General features: G+C 39.2%; 2 protein-coding genes across 6 annotated transcripts in view; one reads left to right on the top strand and one right to left on the bottom strand.

Moving 5' to 3' along the window:
* Window positions 1–17,319, bottom strand: part of SYT16 (synaptotagmin 16) — a 453,110-nt gene that overhangs the window by 85,406 nt on the left and 350,385 nt on the right. The gene's annotated exons all lie outside the window — the stretch shown is intronic.
* On the top strand, window positions 1,728–2,708 carry LOC128594404 (S-methyl-5'-thioadenosine phosphorylase-like). 2 transcript variants are annotated; one of them, XM_053603189.1, is made up of 2 exons: window positions 1,728–2,503; window positions 2,627–2,708. In XM_053603189.1, the coding sequence occupies exons 1-2, from the start codon at window positions 1,814–1,816 to the stop codon at window positions 2,663–2,665; spliced, it is 729 nt and encodes a 242-aa protein (XP_053459164.1). In that variant the 5' UTR covers window positions 1,728–1,813; the 3' UTR covers window positions 2,666–2,708. The 2 variants fall into 2 exon arrangements, with proteins under 2 accessions (XP_053459164.1, XP_053459163.1); XM_053603188.1 differs by having other exon boundaries at window positions 1,728–2,708.

The raw sequence follows: 17,319 nt of genomic DNA, 5'->3' as shown, positions 1-17,319 counted from the left end.
TTATCAGCCATGAATTTATCGTCTGTTTGGAATGGTCTATTGTGGACACTTCATACAAATGAGTCATAAAATACATGGTCCTTCCTTCCCTCCTTCCCTCCCTCCCTCCTTCCTTCATTTTTACAATAACCTTTATTTTTTTTTAACTTAATGTATGCAGTATAGGAAACTGAAAAACACAAGAAGCAAAGAACAAAGTCATCTGCAATTACAAGCAGTTTATAGTCTGACGCCCTTCCAGATCCCGAGTGTACATACACAATATCCGATTTTCTGGGACTGCGATTGCACATTATGTACCATGCTTTTTTCTTTCCTTCAGCATAATGTTTTCAAGGTCCTTCTATGTTGTAGCATGTTGTTAGTAATTCATTCTTTCTATAGCCAAATAATGTTCCAGTGTGAGGATACACCACATTTTGCTTACCAATCCATCCAACGATGGCTATTCAGGCGGTTTTAACTTTTTAGCTGTTACGAATGATTCTGCCATAAACATTCATATACAAGATGTTGTTCGAACATGTTTTCATTAACCCTGGACATGTCGTGCCTAGGAGTGGTATTGCTGGGTCATATTACATCTTTATGTTACTGCTATATTGTTTTCCAAAGAGCTACGCCATTTTGCATTCTCCCCAGCCGCGCGTGAAGGTTCCCATTTCTCCACATCTTCACTAATACTTGCTGTTACCTGCTTCCGTGGAAGAATGATACTGGTGGGTGTGAGGCAGTATCTCCTTGTGGTTCCAACGGGCCTTTCCTTTATGGCAAGATGACGTTCAGCATCATGTCATGAGCTTAATGGCCACTTATTTATCTTCTTTAGAAAAATGTCTGTTCAACCAATTTTTAATTGGGTTATGATCTTTCTTATTGAGTTGTATTACTTATATATTATGAACACAAGTCCCCTATTAGAAATACAAGTACTTTCTCCCACTCTTTGGGTTATCTTTTCACTCTGCTGGTGCTATCATTTGCAGTATAAAAGTTTTGAATTTTCATGAAATCCAAAGTGTCTGCTTTCCTTTTGCCACTTGTGTTTTTAGCCTATCTAAAGAGGCATGACCTAACTCAAGGTCATGAAGATTAACTCCCACATTTTTTCCTGAAAGTTTTAATGTTCTAACTTCTACATTTTTGTCTTTGATCCATTTTGAGTCTATTTTTGTGTATGGTGTAAGGAGGTCTGTTTTTAATTGGGCCTTAGTTATAGATTCACAAATTACAAAGCACCCCTCCCATCTTTTGCTTCCTGGCATGGTGCTAACTCATTCCCGCTTTACCTGACTCAGGCTCTCACATACTTTCCTTCCTCCCATTGGCACATGAACTTGTTCTTGTCAAACAACTCAGCTGATTCATGTTTGTTATTTTCCAGAACATGTGCCCTTGCTTTGAAAATAAAAATGTGAGACAAGCTACACTAGTTTCTATGCTTTGTGCATTGGGCGGAAGAGGCGAGATCTCCCTGGTGTGATAACCAAGATTGATAACCAAGGATGCTCAGAGTATTTGTTTGTCATGTTTATATCCTCTTTGATTCACAAGAGGAAAACATTGTATTTATTGCACTTATAACACAATCAAAAGGTACATTTTTATCTTTTATGTATAAAATATATATAGCACCTAGTTTTCAAATGTCCTATAGTTCACTGTTTTGTTTTTTGTTGTTGTTGTTGTTGTTTGTTTGTTTAATAAAAACAGGGTCTCACCAGCACTGCATGGTCTTCCCTACTGCTGCTCCTCGGCCAGCTCGGTCCCCTTGGCCCCGCCACTCATCCACTGCAGTCTCCCCGGCTCAGACATGGCCTCAAGCGCCGCCACCTCCGCAGTGAAGATCGGAATTATTGGTGGAACAAGCCTGGATGATCCAGAAATTTTAGAAGGAAGAACTGAAAAATATGTGGATACTCCATTTGGCAAGCCACCTGATGCCTTAATTTTGGGGACGATTAAAAATGTTGATTGCGTTCTGCTTGCAAGGCATGGGAGGCAGCAAACCATCATGCCTTCAAAAATCAACTCCCAGGCAAACATCTGGGCTTTGAAGGGAGAAGGATGTACACATGTCATAGTGACCACAGCGTGTGGCTCCTTGAGGGAGGAGATTCAGCCTGGTGATATCATCATTATCGATCAGTTCGTCGACGGGACCACTATGAGGCCTCAGACCTTTTATGATGGAAGTCATTCCTGTACCAGAGGAGTGTGCCACATTCCCATGGCTGAGCCACTTTGCCCCAAAACGAGAGAGGTCCTCATCGAGACTGCTAAGAAGCTTGGACTCGGGTGTCACTCAAAGGGGACAATGGTGATAACTGAAGGACCTCGTTTTAGCTCCCGGGCAGAAAGCCTTGTGTTCCGCACCTGGGGGGCGGATGTCATCAACATGACCACAGTTCCAGAAGTGGTTCTTGCCAAGGAGGCTGGACTCTGCTATGCAAGTATCGCCATGGCAACAGATTATGATTGCTGGAAGGAGCACGAGGAAGCAGTTTCCGTGGACCGGGTCTTAAAGACCCTGAAAGAAAATGCCAATAAAGCCAAAAGTTTACCTCTCACCACTATTCCTCAGATAGGGTCCATGGAATGGTCAGAAACCCTCCATAACCTGAAGAATATGGCCCAGTTTTCTGTTTTATTACCAAGACATTAAATAGCATGGCTGCCCAGAAGAAGGCTTTCTAACTCCAGTTGCTTTGGAAATTTTTGCTTAACTTCAGAAACATGGGAAAGACATGCAGCTTTCATGCCCTTGCCTGTGGTAAGAAAGACAACATGTTGTGTGTATGAGACACTTCTAAAGGACCTGAATGGCTTCAGAATGCAGAAGAAAAGCAAATGACCAATAAATGTGGGGAAAGTTTTTACATTTTAGAAAAAAAAACTCCAAGAAGATACCATTCTTCTATTAAATTTGCAACAATAAAAGTTTATTTATAGGTGATATCCAGTTTGCTATGTTGCCCATGGAATATGAGGAAGAAATGGGACTCTGGTTATTTATTGATATGACTATAAACTGTAAAATATGTGTGGAGGGCAATGTGGTAAAATGCATCAAATGGCTTAAAAACACCTAACATACTTTGTGCTGGGTCGTCCTGGGAATTTCTCTTTAAAAATTTATCAGATGCAAAACATTTTGTATGAAGAAGAGTGTATAATAGTGTTATAATGGCAAGTATTTAAAATAATCCGAGTACTCAACAATTGGGGGTAAATTTTAATTAGTAATAATCAGATAATGAATCAACCAACCCAAGATTCCTTTTCACATAATATTTCGATGTCTTGAAGAAATGGTTGCTCCTGTAATATGAAATGAAAGAAGGAATTTGTAAAAATTTTATAGTACTTGTTTTAAAATGCTGTGTAAATGTACAAAAAGACTAGAAGGAAATATGTATAATCTTGTTATTGTATTAGGCAGAAGGTATGATACTGGATAATTTTTATTTTCTTTAAATCTGTCTATCCTCATATTTTCTGCATGAATATAAGCAAATAGGAAAGTTGTTATCAAAATAAAAATGGACATAGAAAGATCAAGTTCTTGAAAACACTGTCTCTGGTAATGAAGCAAAATGGAAGATACTTAATATTAAGATGAGTGGGGTTTTTTGTTTGTTTGATTGTTTTTAGAGACAGAGCTTCACTTTATTGCCCTCGGTAGAGTGCTGCAGTGTCACAGCTCACAACATCCTCCAACTCCTGGGCTTAGGCAATTCTCTTGCCTTGGCCTCCCGAGTAGCTGGGACTACAGGTGCCCGCCACAACACCTGGCTATTTTTTTGTTACAGTTTGGCCGGGGACAGGTTCAAACCCACCATCCTTGGTATATGGGGCCGGCGCCCTACCCACTGAGCCACAGGCACCACTCAAGATGAGTATTATTTAAAGGGAATTATATCTTTATTCTGCTTTTTTAAAAAAAGAGAGAGAAAGAAAGAAAACAGGATTATTGATTTTTATACAGCCAAAACAATACCTGGGTTCACAACAGCTTCCTGAGAAAAGCTGGGTGTTTAATACTGAAGTCATCAAAAAGTTAAAATATTTAAAAAAATTGAACATGCCCACTATGGTGTCAGATATTTTAAAAATTAATATTTTACTTCATGTATGCTTTTTATTGACAAATTACTTGAGCTGGTGATTTTTTTTTTTTTTAATAAAGAAAAGGGAGGGGTGCCTTTTTTACAGTGTTTATTGTTAACTTTATAGGAATGCTTTTTGTTTTCTTAAGTTTTCTATCACCGGGAGACCTTTTTTCCTTAACATTGTTTTTACTGTAATCTATTATAAGATGCTTTAGGATCAGGATATAAGAACTTTTGTTTAAAGAATTTGTAAAGTGACTATGTTCGTGTTTATGAGATTAACTTCAAAATAATAAACTGCTGATTATTAAAAAAAAAAAAAAAACAGGGTCTCGCTCTGTCACACAGGCTGGAGTAAAATGGCATGGTCATAGCTCACTGCAGCCTCAAACTCCCAGGCTCAACCAATCCTCTCACCTCATCCTCCTAAGTCAGTAGGACAGGTCTCAGCTGATCTCAAAATGTGAGCCTCAAGCAATCCTCGCACTATGGCCTCCCAAAGTGCTGGGATTACAGGCATGGGCCATCTGTCCTGCGGTTTTTGAGATGTATCTTTGTCTTAACATTTTAAAATCAAATTAAATATTTAGCCTTCTATACGTTTTTTGAAGTATTTTCTGAAATTTTTACAGAAAAATACATTTTTCTCAAGTTTATTATGATTACTTAACATCAATGATACATTTAATATCACAAAATGTCTTTCAAAGGTTGTTGATACTGTAACTTATGATCTAGCATTAAATTTTCACTTAATATTAAGTGTATTTCCAAAACTACAGAATTAAAAATAAACCAATTTAGACAGGTTTATACCCAAAATAATTTGAAATAAAAATTTATTTTACCCATTGCAATGATATTTTCATTAGGTAAATGGGCTGAAAGAAACAAAAAAACTCTGTTGAGCAAAATACTCTATCCTGAAATGACCAACAACTACCTCCACCTCTACCCTAGATTAAATAAGCTTTTAAAAATTTGTTAAATTTACCTTAATGAGTTTTTTAAAACTAAGTCCAGAAGCTCAATAATCTTATCATGTTTAATCATATCTCTAAAACGTATTAATGAATTTTGCTTGCAAATCTAATTAAGCATTTAGAACTAAAAGATCATTATTATTCAGTATCATTACCCTATGAGCATTTTTTTTTTTTTTTTTTTTTTTCAGTTTTTGGCTGGGCCAGGTTTGAACCTGCCAGTTCTGGTATATGGGGCCGGCGCCCTACTCCTTTGAGCCACAGGTGCTGCCCAAGAATTCATTTTTATAAGCTAAAATAAGATATCTACAAACTTAAATAATCTTCTGTATATTAGGTAAATAAAACTGTATTAAGCTAATGTATATTACAAAATAATAAATTCAAAATTGTCATTACTTGCAGGAGTCATTAATTAAATAATCCTTGATTGTTTTAAATGTCATAGATTAACAGATGTTTGGGATAGTATGTTTTCCTAATTTTTGTCTTACAGAGACAGGCCTTACACGCCAGAAGACTAAATAGTTTTTCCATATTGAAGAAAAGGACAAAAATTATCTTAACAGCATTCTACATTTCTATGGAATTTTAAATTTTACTAAGAAGTTCAGTTGTTAGAAATAATGCCAATATTCACCCTTTTTCTAAGTTCTACCATTCTTTTTCTGTAACTTGATTTTCCTTTCATGTTATATGCTTTGTTTTTGTTCAATTTTAATGCATCATCTACCTCAACTTTTCTGTTTTGGTCATCCACACCACCAAATGTCCTTCTAACCTCTCTACTAGTTATTAGCAAAGAAATTCACCTGCTGGTCTGACGTCATTAAATACCCTTCCATTTTTACAGTTTGAAAATTGTGCTGCTGCTAAGGGCAGTGCCTGTGGCTCAAAGGAGTAAGGCACTGGCCCCATATGCTGGAGGTGGTGTGTTCAAACTCAGCCCTGGCCAAAAACTGCAAAAGAAAGAAAGAAAGAAAGAAAATTGCACTGCTGCCTTTTTAGTGTCCACAGCCCCTTCCTGTAAGGGTTCAATGAAGCCCAACTTTCCTGTACTGGACCTTCCTCATGTCTCAACAGTCTTTCAGTGGCAGACAAATCTAAAGCCTTCCTGTCTGGGCCAGACCCTGACACACTTGCAGGGTTTTCCCCACCAGTATCAAGGATGAATCAATTACAAGTCACTACTCTACCAAGATTTTCTAATTTACTCAAGGAGGTAAGTTTATATTGAATCATTACATGAGTCATAATACAAAAGTCTTACAAGTAAGTCAGAAACTCGAAACTGTGCACTTTCATTGCCAGCACTGTACAAACAACTCAGTAAGGCTTCATACCTTGGTATATCATGGTCTCATATCTATGTTCATGTCGACATGTGGTGGTATCTTATTGAGCGGTATTCATCACTGCTGCATGTTTTATGTGCCATACAACAATAGCTCTGATGGCATTCTAGAAAAAGAGCTCCAAAATTGCCTTGAAGGGTAGACTAGGTGATGGCAATGGTACATAGCTTCCCAAGGGAAATACTTCAGAGGTGACCATGGTGATATTCAGTAATGAGTATCACTATGAGCAAAAAGTAGTACTTTTTCTAGGATGAGTTTGCAAATTTAACTGTCAGGCTTCATATGTTTCTTGTTCCCACTTATTCATGTAATTTAGAGCAAGTTCATTACATTCTCTAGGTCTCTGTTTTCTTAGTGGTGACATGAGGGGACTCTTCTCCTTTCTAAATTACTTTTAGCCTTAAAACACTATCATTTTTCTCACTGCTGTGCTCACATTTGCCTTTCCTGTTTTCATGATTAGTAGAAGTGAAAAAAATGCCCAAAAGTTCAACTACCTGTTCATGTAATTAGTGACTATTTGCCTTTCAAATGAGGTTGAACTATTTTTCCCACCTTTAAAACATACTGTGAACATTACCTCCATTTCTGAACAGCTCTACGATGTTTTTCTAACCATAGTGTTTGTGCTAAATATGAACAGACCTGCAAATTAATTCAGTTTAGCTCACTCGAAATCCAGATTGGCAAGTCTCTTTCTCTGAACTCACCCAAGCAGGAGTCAGTTTTGAAGGTATGATTCTGTTTCATATGGGGAAGAGGCCTGTATTATTTGTGCCTTGTAACCTTTTATTATTTCACACATTGCATACATTTTGCAAGTAGCTTTCAGGCAAAATTGCAAAATATTACACTAAGTAGATTATAATAATTAAAGTAAGTCTATGCCACATAGCTTATGTACTTTACAAATATCTCATGTAATTCTCACAACAATTCTACAAGGTAGGTACTATCATTTCCCCCATTTTATATAAAAGAAAATTGTGCTTGCTTTGATAGCATATATACTAAATATTTATATAAGGAAACGATGGCAGTTAACATACCCAAAGTCACCTAGGTTTCCGTCCCAGACAGCCTGGTTCCAGAGCACATGTTATTCAACTTGAAATCAAATGATATGGTATCTCTGATGCTTATTCATAACCAAATGCAACAGATAAATCCTTTCTATGCAGTCTTTTATTATATAAATGCACAAGGCCACTGTCTAAAACTCCATTTTGTTTCCTCAATGCTTGGATTCAATCAATAATAATCTACTCTTGGCTAATTGTGAGAAAGGTTAAAGCCACCTATGAATGTGATTAACAAATAACCAAATGAAAACCTCCAGGCTGTGCTGCTCCCTACAAGAAGTGACACCCAGTAGTTCACCAGTAACTGTGGGCAACTGTGTGAAAGACAGAGTTAGAGAAATCAGCAACATTCATAACACAAAACTAGACAGTATCCAGACTGGTGTCTAAATGGACTTTATGTATATTGTATTTTTCAACAAGTTAAAGTAAATCAGGGTCACACTTGTCTCAATACAACTCATCATTCAAAGACATTTCAAAATGATTTCCACATAGGAGATTTATTGTTTTTACAATGGTCAAATTCTCGAAATTCTATGAGGAAGTTCTGTTTATAACATTTTTGGAACTAATTTTTTCTTCCTGGCAGCCCCGGACTATTGGACAAAGCTGCCATTATATTGAAAATGAACTGATTGAAGTGAAGGGTCAGAGAAAGACTGGCCAAAAAAATGGCTTTAATTTGAACAGAAAGATACATTTCAATTTGGCTTTGCATTTTTAACAATGGTCAACCTTTCTTACTATGCTAACGTCCTTAACAAAGCTAAACTAATCCTACAGTTTAGCTGCACTTTCTGGACATGTCTGGCCATGGAAGAAGGTAGGAGGGCTGGATGGTAGAGGGTGGTCACCTACCAGCTGCTGCTAAAATCTGTCAACTGGCAAGTGAAGCCTCCTGATTGTGAGTAATTTCCAAAAGGAAAAAGAATCAGAACTACCATCTGGGAAGTAGGAAGAAGATACCACTTGGCAAAAACATTTCGGCAAACACAGAAGCACACACAGACATACTGATGTGTACACACATGAACACACAGAGAACGGCAACGGCCTCAAGCTGATAAAACCGTCAATCCCTTCCCACTACTAAACTTTTTTTCCAACTAGACTAACATTAAAAGGGGGGGTCATAGAATAAGGGAGTGACAGAACAGCTGGATTCTATTCATAACCCAATGCTGACTCATGGCTCGACTTCAAGCAAACCACCTGTCATGAATTTCAGGTGTAGATTATCAATTTGCAAAGCAGGTGTGAGTTTTCTCATCTTCTGCAAATCATGAAGCTCATTTAAATGAGGATTTCAAAGAACTGTGCTATTCTGGGAACAGAATTCCAGAAAGAAAGTGTAACATTTTTAGAGTTTATGCATTCATCAAGGATCTTCACAGTCAAGAGAGACCCACCGGTGGGTAGTGCTGTTTGTCCCGCAGGTGCAGTGGAAAACCCGACCCCTGTACCCAGTGGGAAGCATGGCTGCCCGCAGTGCTGGGAGAACATGAATGCACTTTCTACCTCCTTTTCACCTTCCATTCACCCAAGGCTTTGCTCCAAAAGGACCACTTGGTTCTTAATTGTGAGGCTCAGGCTAGCCCTCTGGGAACCACTCAGATGAAAGGTAATTGTGGAAAGCATCACATACCACGGGGCACGCTGGCCTCACGCTGAATTTGACACTGAGGACTAAGATAGTTGCTTTCGCTTTTAAGACATAGTTCCCTGAATTTGATATGAAAATATTCTATATTTGCCTTTGTTTATACCTGTAAGTTACATTTAATTTCTCCCACTTCTTTCTCTTGACTACACGTCAAGGTACTTATGACTCGCTACTTTCATATTTATAAATTAATTATAAAATCAATTATATATATTAATTATAAAATTCTCTTTTAAAATGATCTCTTAAGCTCAATTTAAAATAGTAGTGGAGTTTACCAAATATATTTATGACATATATATTATTTACCAACACAAGCTACACTAGAGAATAACATAATACTCTAGCCTTTTAGAATATTAACATTTTGATGATCTTCCTATTCAATCATATAAACCAGTTCTCCTTAATCAATCCTTGTAAGTAATTTTAATCCTATTTTAACAATTATAATTAATGCAGAAATTTATATTTAAAAATTCTCCAACTCACCTAAAAGTTTAAACAAATAGAGGGAGCCCATGGTTAATTATCTATAGAGTGGCATAATATTGCTGTTAAGAGGCAGACTGCCTACATTCAAATCCTGCTCTGTCACATGGGAGCTGCGTGACCCTGAGTTTAAAATGCTCTGTGTCTCCATTTCCTTTTTTATAAAAAAGGAGTTAATAATAGCACTTACATGTGTAGAACTGGTGGGGGATTAAATAATTTAATGCACATAGGGGACTTAGAACCACTTGGTAGGCAGGAAGCAGGCTTTCAGGAAATGATAGCAATTAGAATCACCATCACCACCACCAGCACATCCCCGCGTGTAACCTAGTGAGCGCACAGCCTACTGTGTTGGGGGCTCCGGTGAAACAGTAGCGTGATAACTAACTGAAAGCGGAGGCCGCACACAGACCCTCCTGGGGTACACTGTACAACGCCAAACACTGCTGAGCAAATTGCCTTCCAAAGCCCAGCTGGGTCAGGAAGAGCACAGCGATGGCTTCTCAGTAACGAGAGCTCCAGGCTGAACACCGAAGCCATCAGCAGTAAGAAGGATAAGAGGGGGGTGGCGCCTGTGGCTCAAAGGAGTAGGGTGCCTGCTCCATATGCTGGAGGTGGCAGGTTCAAACCCAGCCCTGGCCAAAAACAGCAAAGAGGGATAAGAGGGTATGAAACTCAGAGTTTTCTCCTCCTGAAGGAATCAAATCCCACATTTGCCACAACCCCCAGCAATGAATAAACCTACAATAAAAATGAGCAACCTTTCAGAAATATACCAACTGCACAAAGTACAAAGCTCCTTCTGAAATAGACTCTTTTTAAGCAGCTTGCACAAAGGGGAACAGAAGACTCAAATGAAACATGGTTGACTGGAGACTTCTGAGGTGTGCTTCCAAGGTGTCACCCACACCTGGGTCAGCGGGCAGGTCAAGGACCGTGAAGCTCCCAAGATAACATAAAACATGCAGGCCAGGACACTGCAAAGCTAACGGGTAGAGGCCAGGGATAGCTCACCTCCGAGGGCATTACCACAGAGCATGCAAGACTGAAATGCAATAAACAGCTGAGTCATGCTTCAATCTCAAAAATGGAATGATACAGCAAGACAAGGGCGGGTGAACGCGTGAGACACAGCACTGGCCAATCAGAATAGCCTCTGGGGCTTGGTGCCCACAGCTTAGTGAATAGGGCACTGGCCACATACACCGAAGCTGGCGAAGCTGGTGGGTTCAAGCGCAGCCTGGGCCTGCTAAACAACAATGACAACTGCAACAAAAAATAACCGGGCATCATGGTGGGCACCTATAGTCCTAGCTCCTCGGGAGGCTGAAGCAAGGAAAGTGCTTAAGCCCAAGAGTTTGTGGTTGCTGTGAGCTGTGATGCCACAGCACTCTATCAAGGGTGACATAGTGAGACTCTGTCTCAAAAAAACAACAAAAAAAGAATAGCCTCTGGGTATGAAAGCTTTGCTCAAGTCCACACCTTTCCATGTGCTAATAGAGACCTAGGTCTGGAGTTACCCACCAGAAAGTGAGGTTCCTCTGCTCCAGACCACAGCCTCCCTGATAGGGCTCTACTTTTAAGATGCCTACAGCCATTCCTTCTCTGGCCCCACACTGACATGATTAGATCTATATTCATTCTGGAAAGCTATCAGAGATGTAAACTGGCCCAGGCTGAATTAGACTGTGGTCTAGAGCAGAGGATAAAGTCACAGGCCAGGAGAAGAAACAGGAAAAGTAAGAAGCTCAAGTGCCCTCAGGGAACTTACCCCCTTTTTCCACACAGATTTTTAATGAAATCACTTACATTTTAATTTCAGAAAAAGATACATTTAAGGCAAAGAACATTAAATGGACAGAAAAATTAGTTTTGCAAAAGATAAAAGAGAAAATTCACAACGAAGACATCAGCACCATCAAGAAAAATTTTGTAGAGATACACAGCATTAAATGCATAATAAATCTTTTAAGGTACACACAAAAAACACTTTTAAGTCTCTGACAGATCAAGTGGCAAAAAGCAGTTGAAAGTAAAAACATAATTAATAGTTGCAGGTACATAAAACTTCATTTCTCAAAAGCAAAGAAGACGTCTAATTTTAAAGTGTCAATGTGCTCATAATATATTTGGTCTCGAAAAGAAAATTCAACACATCGTTACAAAGAAAAACTTTTCCTTTATTCTCAAGTTTCTTCTGAGCACCTTGCACAGGCCAGGTTCTGTGCTGGTTTTGGTGTTACAGTAGTAGCCAAGATAGATATGTTGCTGCCACCACAGTGGTTAGAAACTAATGAAAGAAAGAAAAAAGAAAATAGGTGCTATGGTTTAAAAGTCACCTCTCCAAATTTCAGTGTTGCCAATGGGAGATAGTTTTTTTTTTTTTTTTTTTGTAGAGACAGAGTCTCACTGTACCGCCCTCGGGTAGAGTGCCGTGGCGTCACACGGCTCACAGCAACCTGTAACTCTTGGGCTTACGTGATTCTCTTGCCTCAGCCACCCGAGCAGCTGGAACTACAGGCGCCCGCCACAACGCCCGGCTATTTTTTTTGTTGTTGCAGTTTGGCCGGGGCTGGGTTTGAACCCGCCACCCTCGGCATATGGGGCCGGCGCCCTACTCACTGAGCCACAGGCGCCGCCAATGGAAGATAGTTTTAAGAGGCGGGGCCCTCAAGAGCTGATTAGACCATGAGAGATCCTTGGGATTGACCCCGAATGGGATTGAGTCCTTTTTAAAAGAGGCTTCGGGCAGTGCTTCGGCCCCAGGCCACATGAGGACAGAACACGAAGGCCCTCACAAGACACCAGATGGGGGCACTTTGACCTTGTACTTTCCAGCCTCCACAACTGTGAGAAATAAACTTCTCTTCTTTATAAAGAACTCTCAGATATTTTGTTAAAGCAGCAAAAGCAGTCTAAGATAATAAGTCATTGCACTATAGTGTGAAATAGATTTTGATATGAGAAATACCATATCAAAGGAGTGAGGAGAGATTTTCCCGGCACCCATGGGATCTAGGAGATATTGAAGGAAAAAGAGCAGTTTGCTAATGAAACAAAAACATGGGAACAAAGAGTTCCTCCAAACTTTGAGAGTTCAGATGCTATATGACATATAATAATTTACTCAAAGGTACACAAAAGAAGATCTAATTTTTTTTTTCTTTGAGACACAGTCTCACTGTGTCGCCCTTGGTAGAGTGCCATGGTGTCACAGCTCACAGCAACCTCAAACTCTTGGGCTTTAGCAATTCTCTTGCCTCAGCCTCCTAAGTAGGCCCGGCTATTTTTTGTTGCAGTTGTCATTGTTGGTTAGCTGGCCCAGGCTGGGTTCAAACCCGCCACCTTCGGTGTACGTGCCTGGTGCCATAACCACTGTGTTACGCCGCCAAGCCAAGATCTAATTATTTTTTATGAAGACTGAAAAGTATAGCAAATTTGTAGAATCACCACCTATAAGCAAGCAGTTTAAGAAATAAATAATATTTTGATATTAGGAATTAATGTATCAAATGTAATTTGATCCGATGGAGAAATATAACTAGAGAAATCTTGGTTATCACTTAAAAAGCAATCTGCTAGCGATTTTGGCAAGGTTGCAAAATACAAGTTTGATACACAAGTCGATTGCTTTTCTACATACCAGCAACAAAATTAAAATATACTAGCAATCAATTTGAAATAAAAAACAGAATACCATTTATACTGGCATTCCCCAAATGAAATACTTAGAAATAAATATAGAACATAAACGTCTTAACACAATATCTCACCAAATAAATACGGTGAAATGCTATAGACTTGGAGAAAATATTTACAAAGGGCATATGTGATAAAAGATTGTTTTCCAAAGTATAGGGTGTCCATAAAGGTTGTGTGAAATTTATACTTATTTTAAATGTATATAAAGAATGCTAAAAACTCTGGGTGGTGCCTGTAGCTCAAAGGAGTAGGGCGCCGGCCCCAAATACTGGAGGTGGCGAGTTCAAACCCGTCCCTGGCCAAAAACTGCTGAAAAAAAAAAAATGTTAAAAACTCAACAATAAGGAAAGGACAACTCAATTTAAACATGAGTAAGCTATCTGAAGAGACACCCCACCAAAGAAGATATCCAGATTGCAAATAAACATATGAAAATATTCTTAGCATCCTGTCATTAAGTAACTGCAAATTAAAATAACAAGGAGATACCACAAAGTACCTGCGAGAAGGGTGCAGGCTGGCAGAGTGTGGAGCAGCAGGAAGGCTCATTCATGGCTGGAAGGACTGTACATCGGTACAGCCACTTTGGAAGACAGTTGGACAGTTTCATATAAAAGTAAGATTTTACTATATGATCCAGCGATCTTATATTTACCCAAAGGAGTGGAAAACTAATGATCACACAAAAACCTGCACGTGAATGTTTATAGCAGCTTTATTCATACATTGCCATAATTTTGAAGCAACCATGACGTCCTGCAGGAGGTGAATGGATAAATAAACTGGTTCCATCAGACGATGGAGTATCATCTCAAAAGACAACACACTCGGATTCCAACTATATGACATTCTGGGAAAGATAAAAGAATAAAAAGAGCAGCAGCTGTCGGGAGTTAGTAGAGAGGGACCGATAGGCAGAGCCCAGAGGATGTTTTAGGACAGTGAAATGATTATAATACAATTATTATGGTATAATAGTGGATCTATGTCATGATACACTGTAACGCAAACTCCACACTGTGGGGCTACACTAAATGGACCACACCTGTGGATGACGCTTACCTTGAGAGAAGGAAGAAGGATGGAGCATAGGGTATGTGGGGACCTCTGTACATTCCGATCAGTTTTACATGAACTTAAAACCACTGTAAAAGTGTTCTATTAAATAAAAAGTTATCTGCATTTTCTGTAATTTATTTTAAGGATAATACATACATATCACTTTTCTTAGGTCCAAGAGTAGTAATAAAAATAGGAGTCCTTTGTCACATCTCTCAGTTCTGCTCCTCAGAGGCAAACACTTTAAACTCTTTAAGCTGATTCTTCTGGCATTCACCTCCATTTTTCTAAGTGTATTTACACTGCTATTTTTTACTTATCAAGTTTAGACATGACAGAATTCCTATGGCAGATGATCTAGCTATTTTGCACCACTACTCACATTCTCTTCCTTTTTATCTAAAATCATATGTACTTTTTTTTGTTAAATCAAAAGTTGGAGTTTATATTATTATGACAAAAAAGTGTTCATCTTTGAGCTAGTTTTTTGACACTTATAAAAGGGCAAAAAAGAAAAAAGCAGAGAAATATTCCACATTTCTAAAATGAAAGGAATATTTTTAAGATATTATTTCCTCCTCCAATATTTATAATCAACACATAAAAATTTTCATTGGAATTTGATAAAATTGTCTCCCGTATGAACTTTAGAATAAAACAGGCAAGAGTAACAGGTGTTTGAAAATAACTACTATACCAATGTTTAGCTGTAAACAAGATAATTAGCACATGTTTTATAAGATAGCAAGACAAGGGGGGAGGCGGAGCAAGATGGCAGCCGAGTAACAGCTTCCTTGCATCTGGGCACCGTGAGTTGGGGGAGATAGGACTCCAGGCATCTCTGGCTGGTGGGAACTGCCCATCATCACTCCTATGAGGCTACAGGGAGTCAGCGAGAGACTTCTGGACCCCAAGAGGAGGACTAAAACAGTGGAAAACCGGCAAGTGGTCGCGTGTGTTCAATCCGTCTAAACCCGCCCACAACTGTAAGTTCAGTAGCAGCGAGACTGCAAACCAGAAAGGCCTTACCTGTGAACTGTTTTGATGTCCTTGGACTTGGCACTGAGTTGAACTGCCTTGGGGAAGGCCTGAGCGGGAGTGCGGAGAACTTTGGCCATTGTCTAGGGCCCCAGTCTGAGCCGCTGAGCCAGACGGAGCTAATAGTGTTTGGTGGGTCACACGGATCCATTGTCAGTGATCTGCCCCGGCAAGCTCCGCCCTCAGGGTCCAGAGCTAGAAACGGGTGGGAGCTGGTAACCCAGCAACCAAGTAGCCTAAGGGTGGGGTCTGAGCCGCCTTGCAGCCCTAACCCTCAGGGGCAGAGTGAGACCGGTTTTGGCACCCTGGGTAAGTGGATAGCCACTTCAGCAGTGATTCCAGCAAGAAAGCTGGGAAAGCTTCTGCTCAGCAAGTTTACAAGTTCAAAGTGCCTTTTAAGTGGGCTGAAGAGAGATTTAGGGTGTCTACCTGCTGGGGTTTGAGAAATCAGCTGCCTCCAGTCGTATCAGAACTGTGACTAACATCTCATACCCCATAAGACCACGTGTTGCCCAGACAATATTCAATAACATATACAAACTGCTTTGTTTTTGGTTGTGTATATTTTTCTTTTTTTTTTGTTTGTTTGTTTATTTTGACGTTGTTGATGTTCTTTTGTTTTTTAATTTCAATCTTTTCCATACAGATCCCTTTTTCTTTCTCAATTTTTCTAGTTTAATTATAATTTCCCATTGCTGCCTTTTTTAATAACTACAACTTCATTTTTGCTAGTGTTTCTACCGCTATCATTTGGTTTTTCACCCCATTGTATCCCCGTAAAGTTTTCTGTTTGCTTGTTTTGGTTTGATTTATAGCATTTTTGTCTCTCCTCTCTACTTGGTGGAGGTGGGGTACTGTGTCTGATCAGGTTAGCAAAGAGCTGCTGACCTCAAGGGAACCACCCAACTGGGGCACCCCCAGAAGGTGGGGTTTTTTAAGGTTGTGTCAAAGTACCCTACTGTACACCTATATTGCCCTGTCTCCCTCTTTCTGTGCCTCTCTTCTTTTTGTCAATATTCCTTATACCCACCCCCTCTCCTTTCTCTATCTTTCTTTTTTTTTTTTTTTTCTTATCACTCGGTCCTCCTTTCTTTCATCCCTTTTTTGCTCTTCAATCTTCTCACCCTTCTGGTCCTGTAACCCTTAGTCCACAGGCACAAGATCTTAAAGAGCAAGAGGAAGTGAAAGGAAAATTAGGGCAAGGAAACAGATAAAAGAAATCACTCATGAGGAAGAATCAGCAGAAAACTCCAGGCAACATGAAGAACCAGTCCAGAACAAACCCGCCAAGGGACCATGAGGTAGCTACTGCAGAGGATTCCACCTATACAGAAATGTTAGGAATGACAGAAAGGGAATTTAGAATACACATGTTGAAAACAATGAAAGAAATGATGGAAACAATGAAGGAAACTGCTAATAAAGTGGAAAATAACCAAAAGGAAATCCAAAAACAGAATCAAATCAGAGATGAAAGATATGAAGAATATAAAAAGGATATAGCAGAGCTGAAGGAAATGAAACAGTCAATCAGGGAACTTAAAGATGCAATGGAAAGTATCAGCAACAGGTTAGACCATGCAGAAGAAAGAATTTCAGAGGTAGAAGACAAAGTTTTTGAGATAACTCAGATAGTAAAAGAGGCAGAAAAGAAGAGAGAGAAAGCAGAACGTTCACTGTCAGAATTATGGGACTTTATGAAGCGTTCCAACATACGAGTTATAGGAATTCCAGAAGGGGAAGAAGAATGCCCTAGAGGAATGGAAGCCATACTAGAGAATATTATAAAAGAAAATTTCCCAAACATCACCAAAGATTCTGACA

Source organism: Nycticebus coucang, chromosome 9 (assembly GCF_027406575.1).
Source record: "Nycticebus coucang isolate mNycCou1 chromosome 9, mNycCou1.pri, whole genome shotgun sequence".
Lineage (NCBI taxonomy): Eukaryota > Metazoa > Chordata > Mammalia > Primates > Lorisidae > Nycticebus > Nycticebus coucang.
Note: the sequence above shows the minus strand (reverse complement) of the source record. Positions and strands in the feature narration are given on the sequence as shown.

What these genes read in the sequence shown, in the direction of transcription:
- LOC128594404 (XM_053603188.1), top strand. Translation starts at nt 1,814, where the DNA reads ATGGCCTCAAGCGCCGCCACCTCCGCAGTGAAGATCGGAATTATTGGT.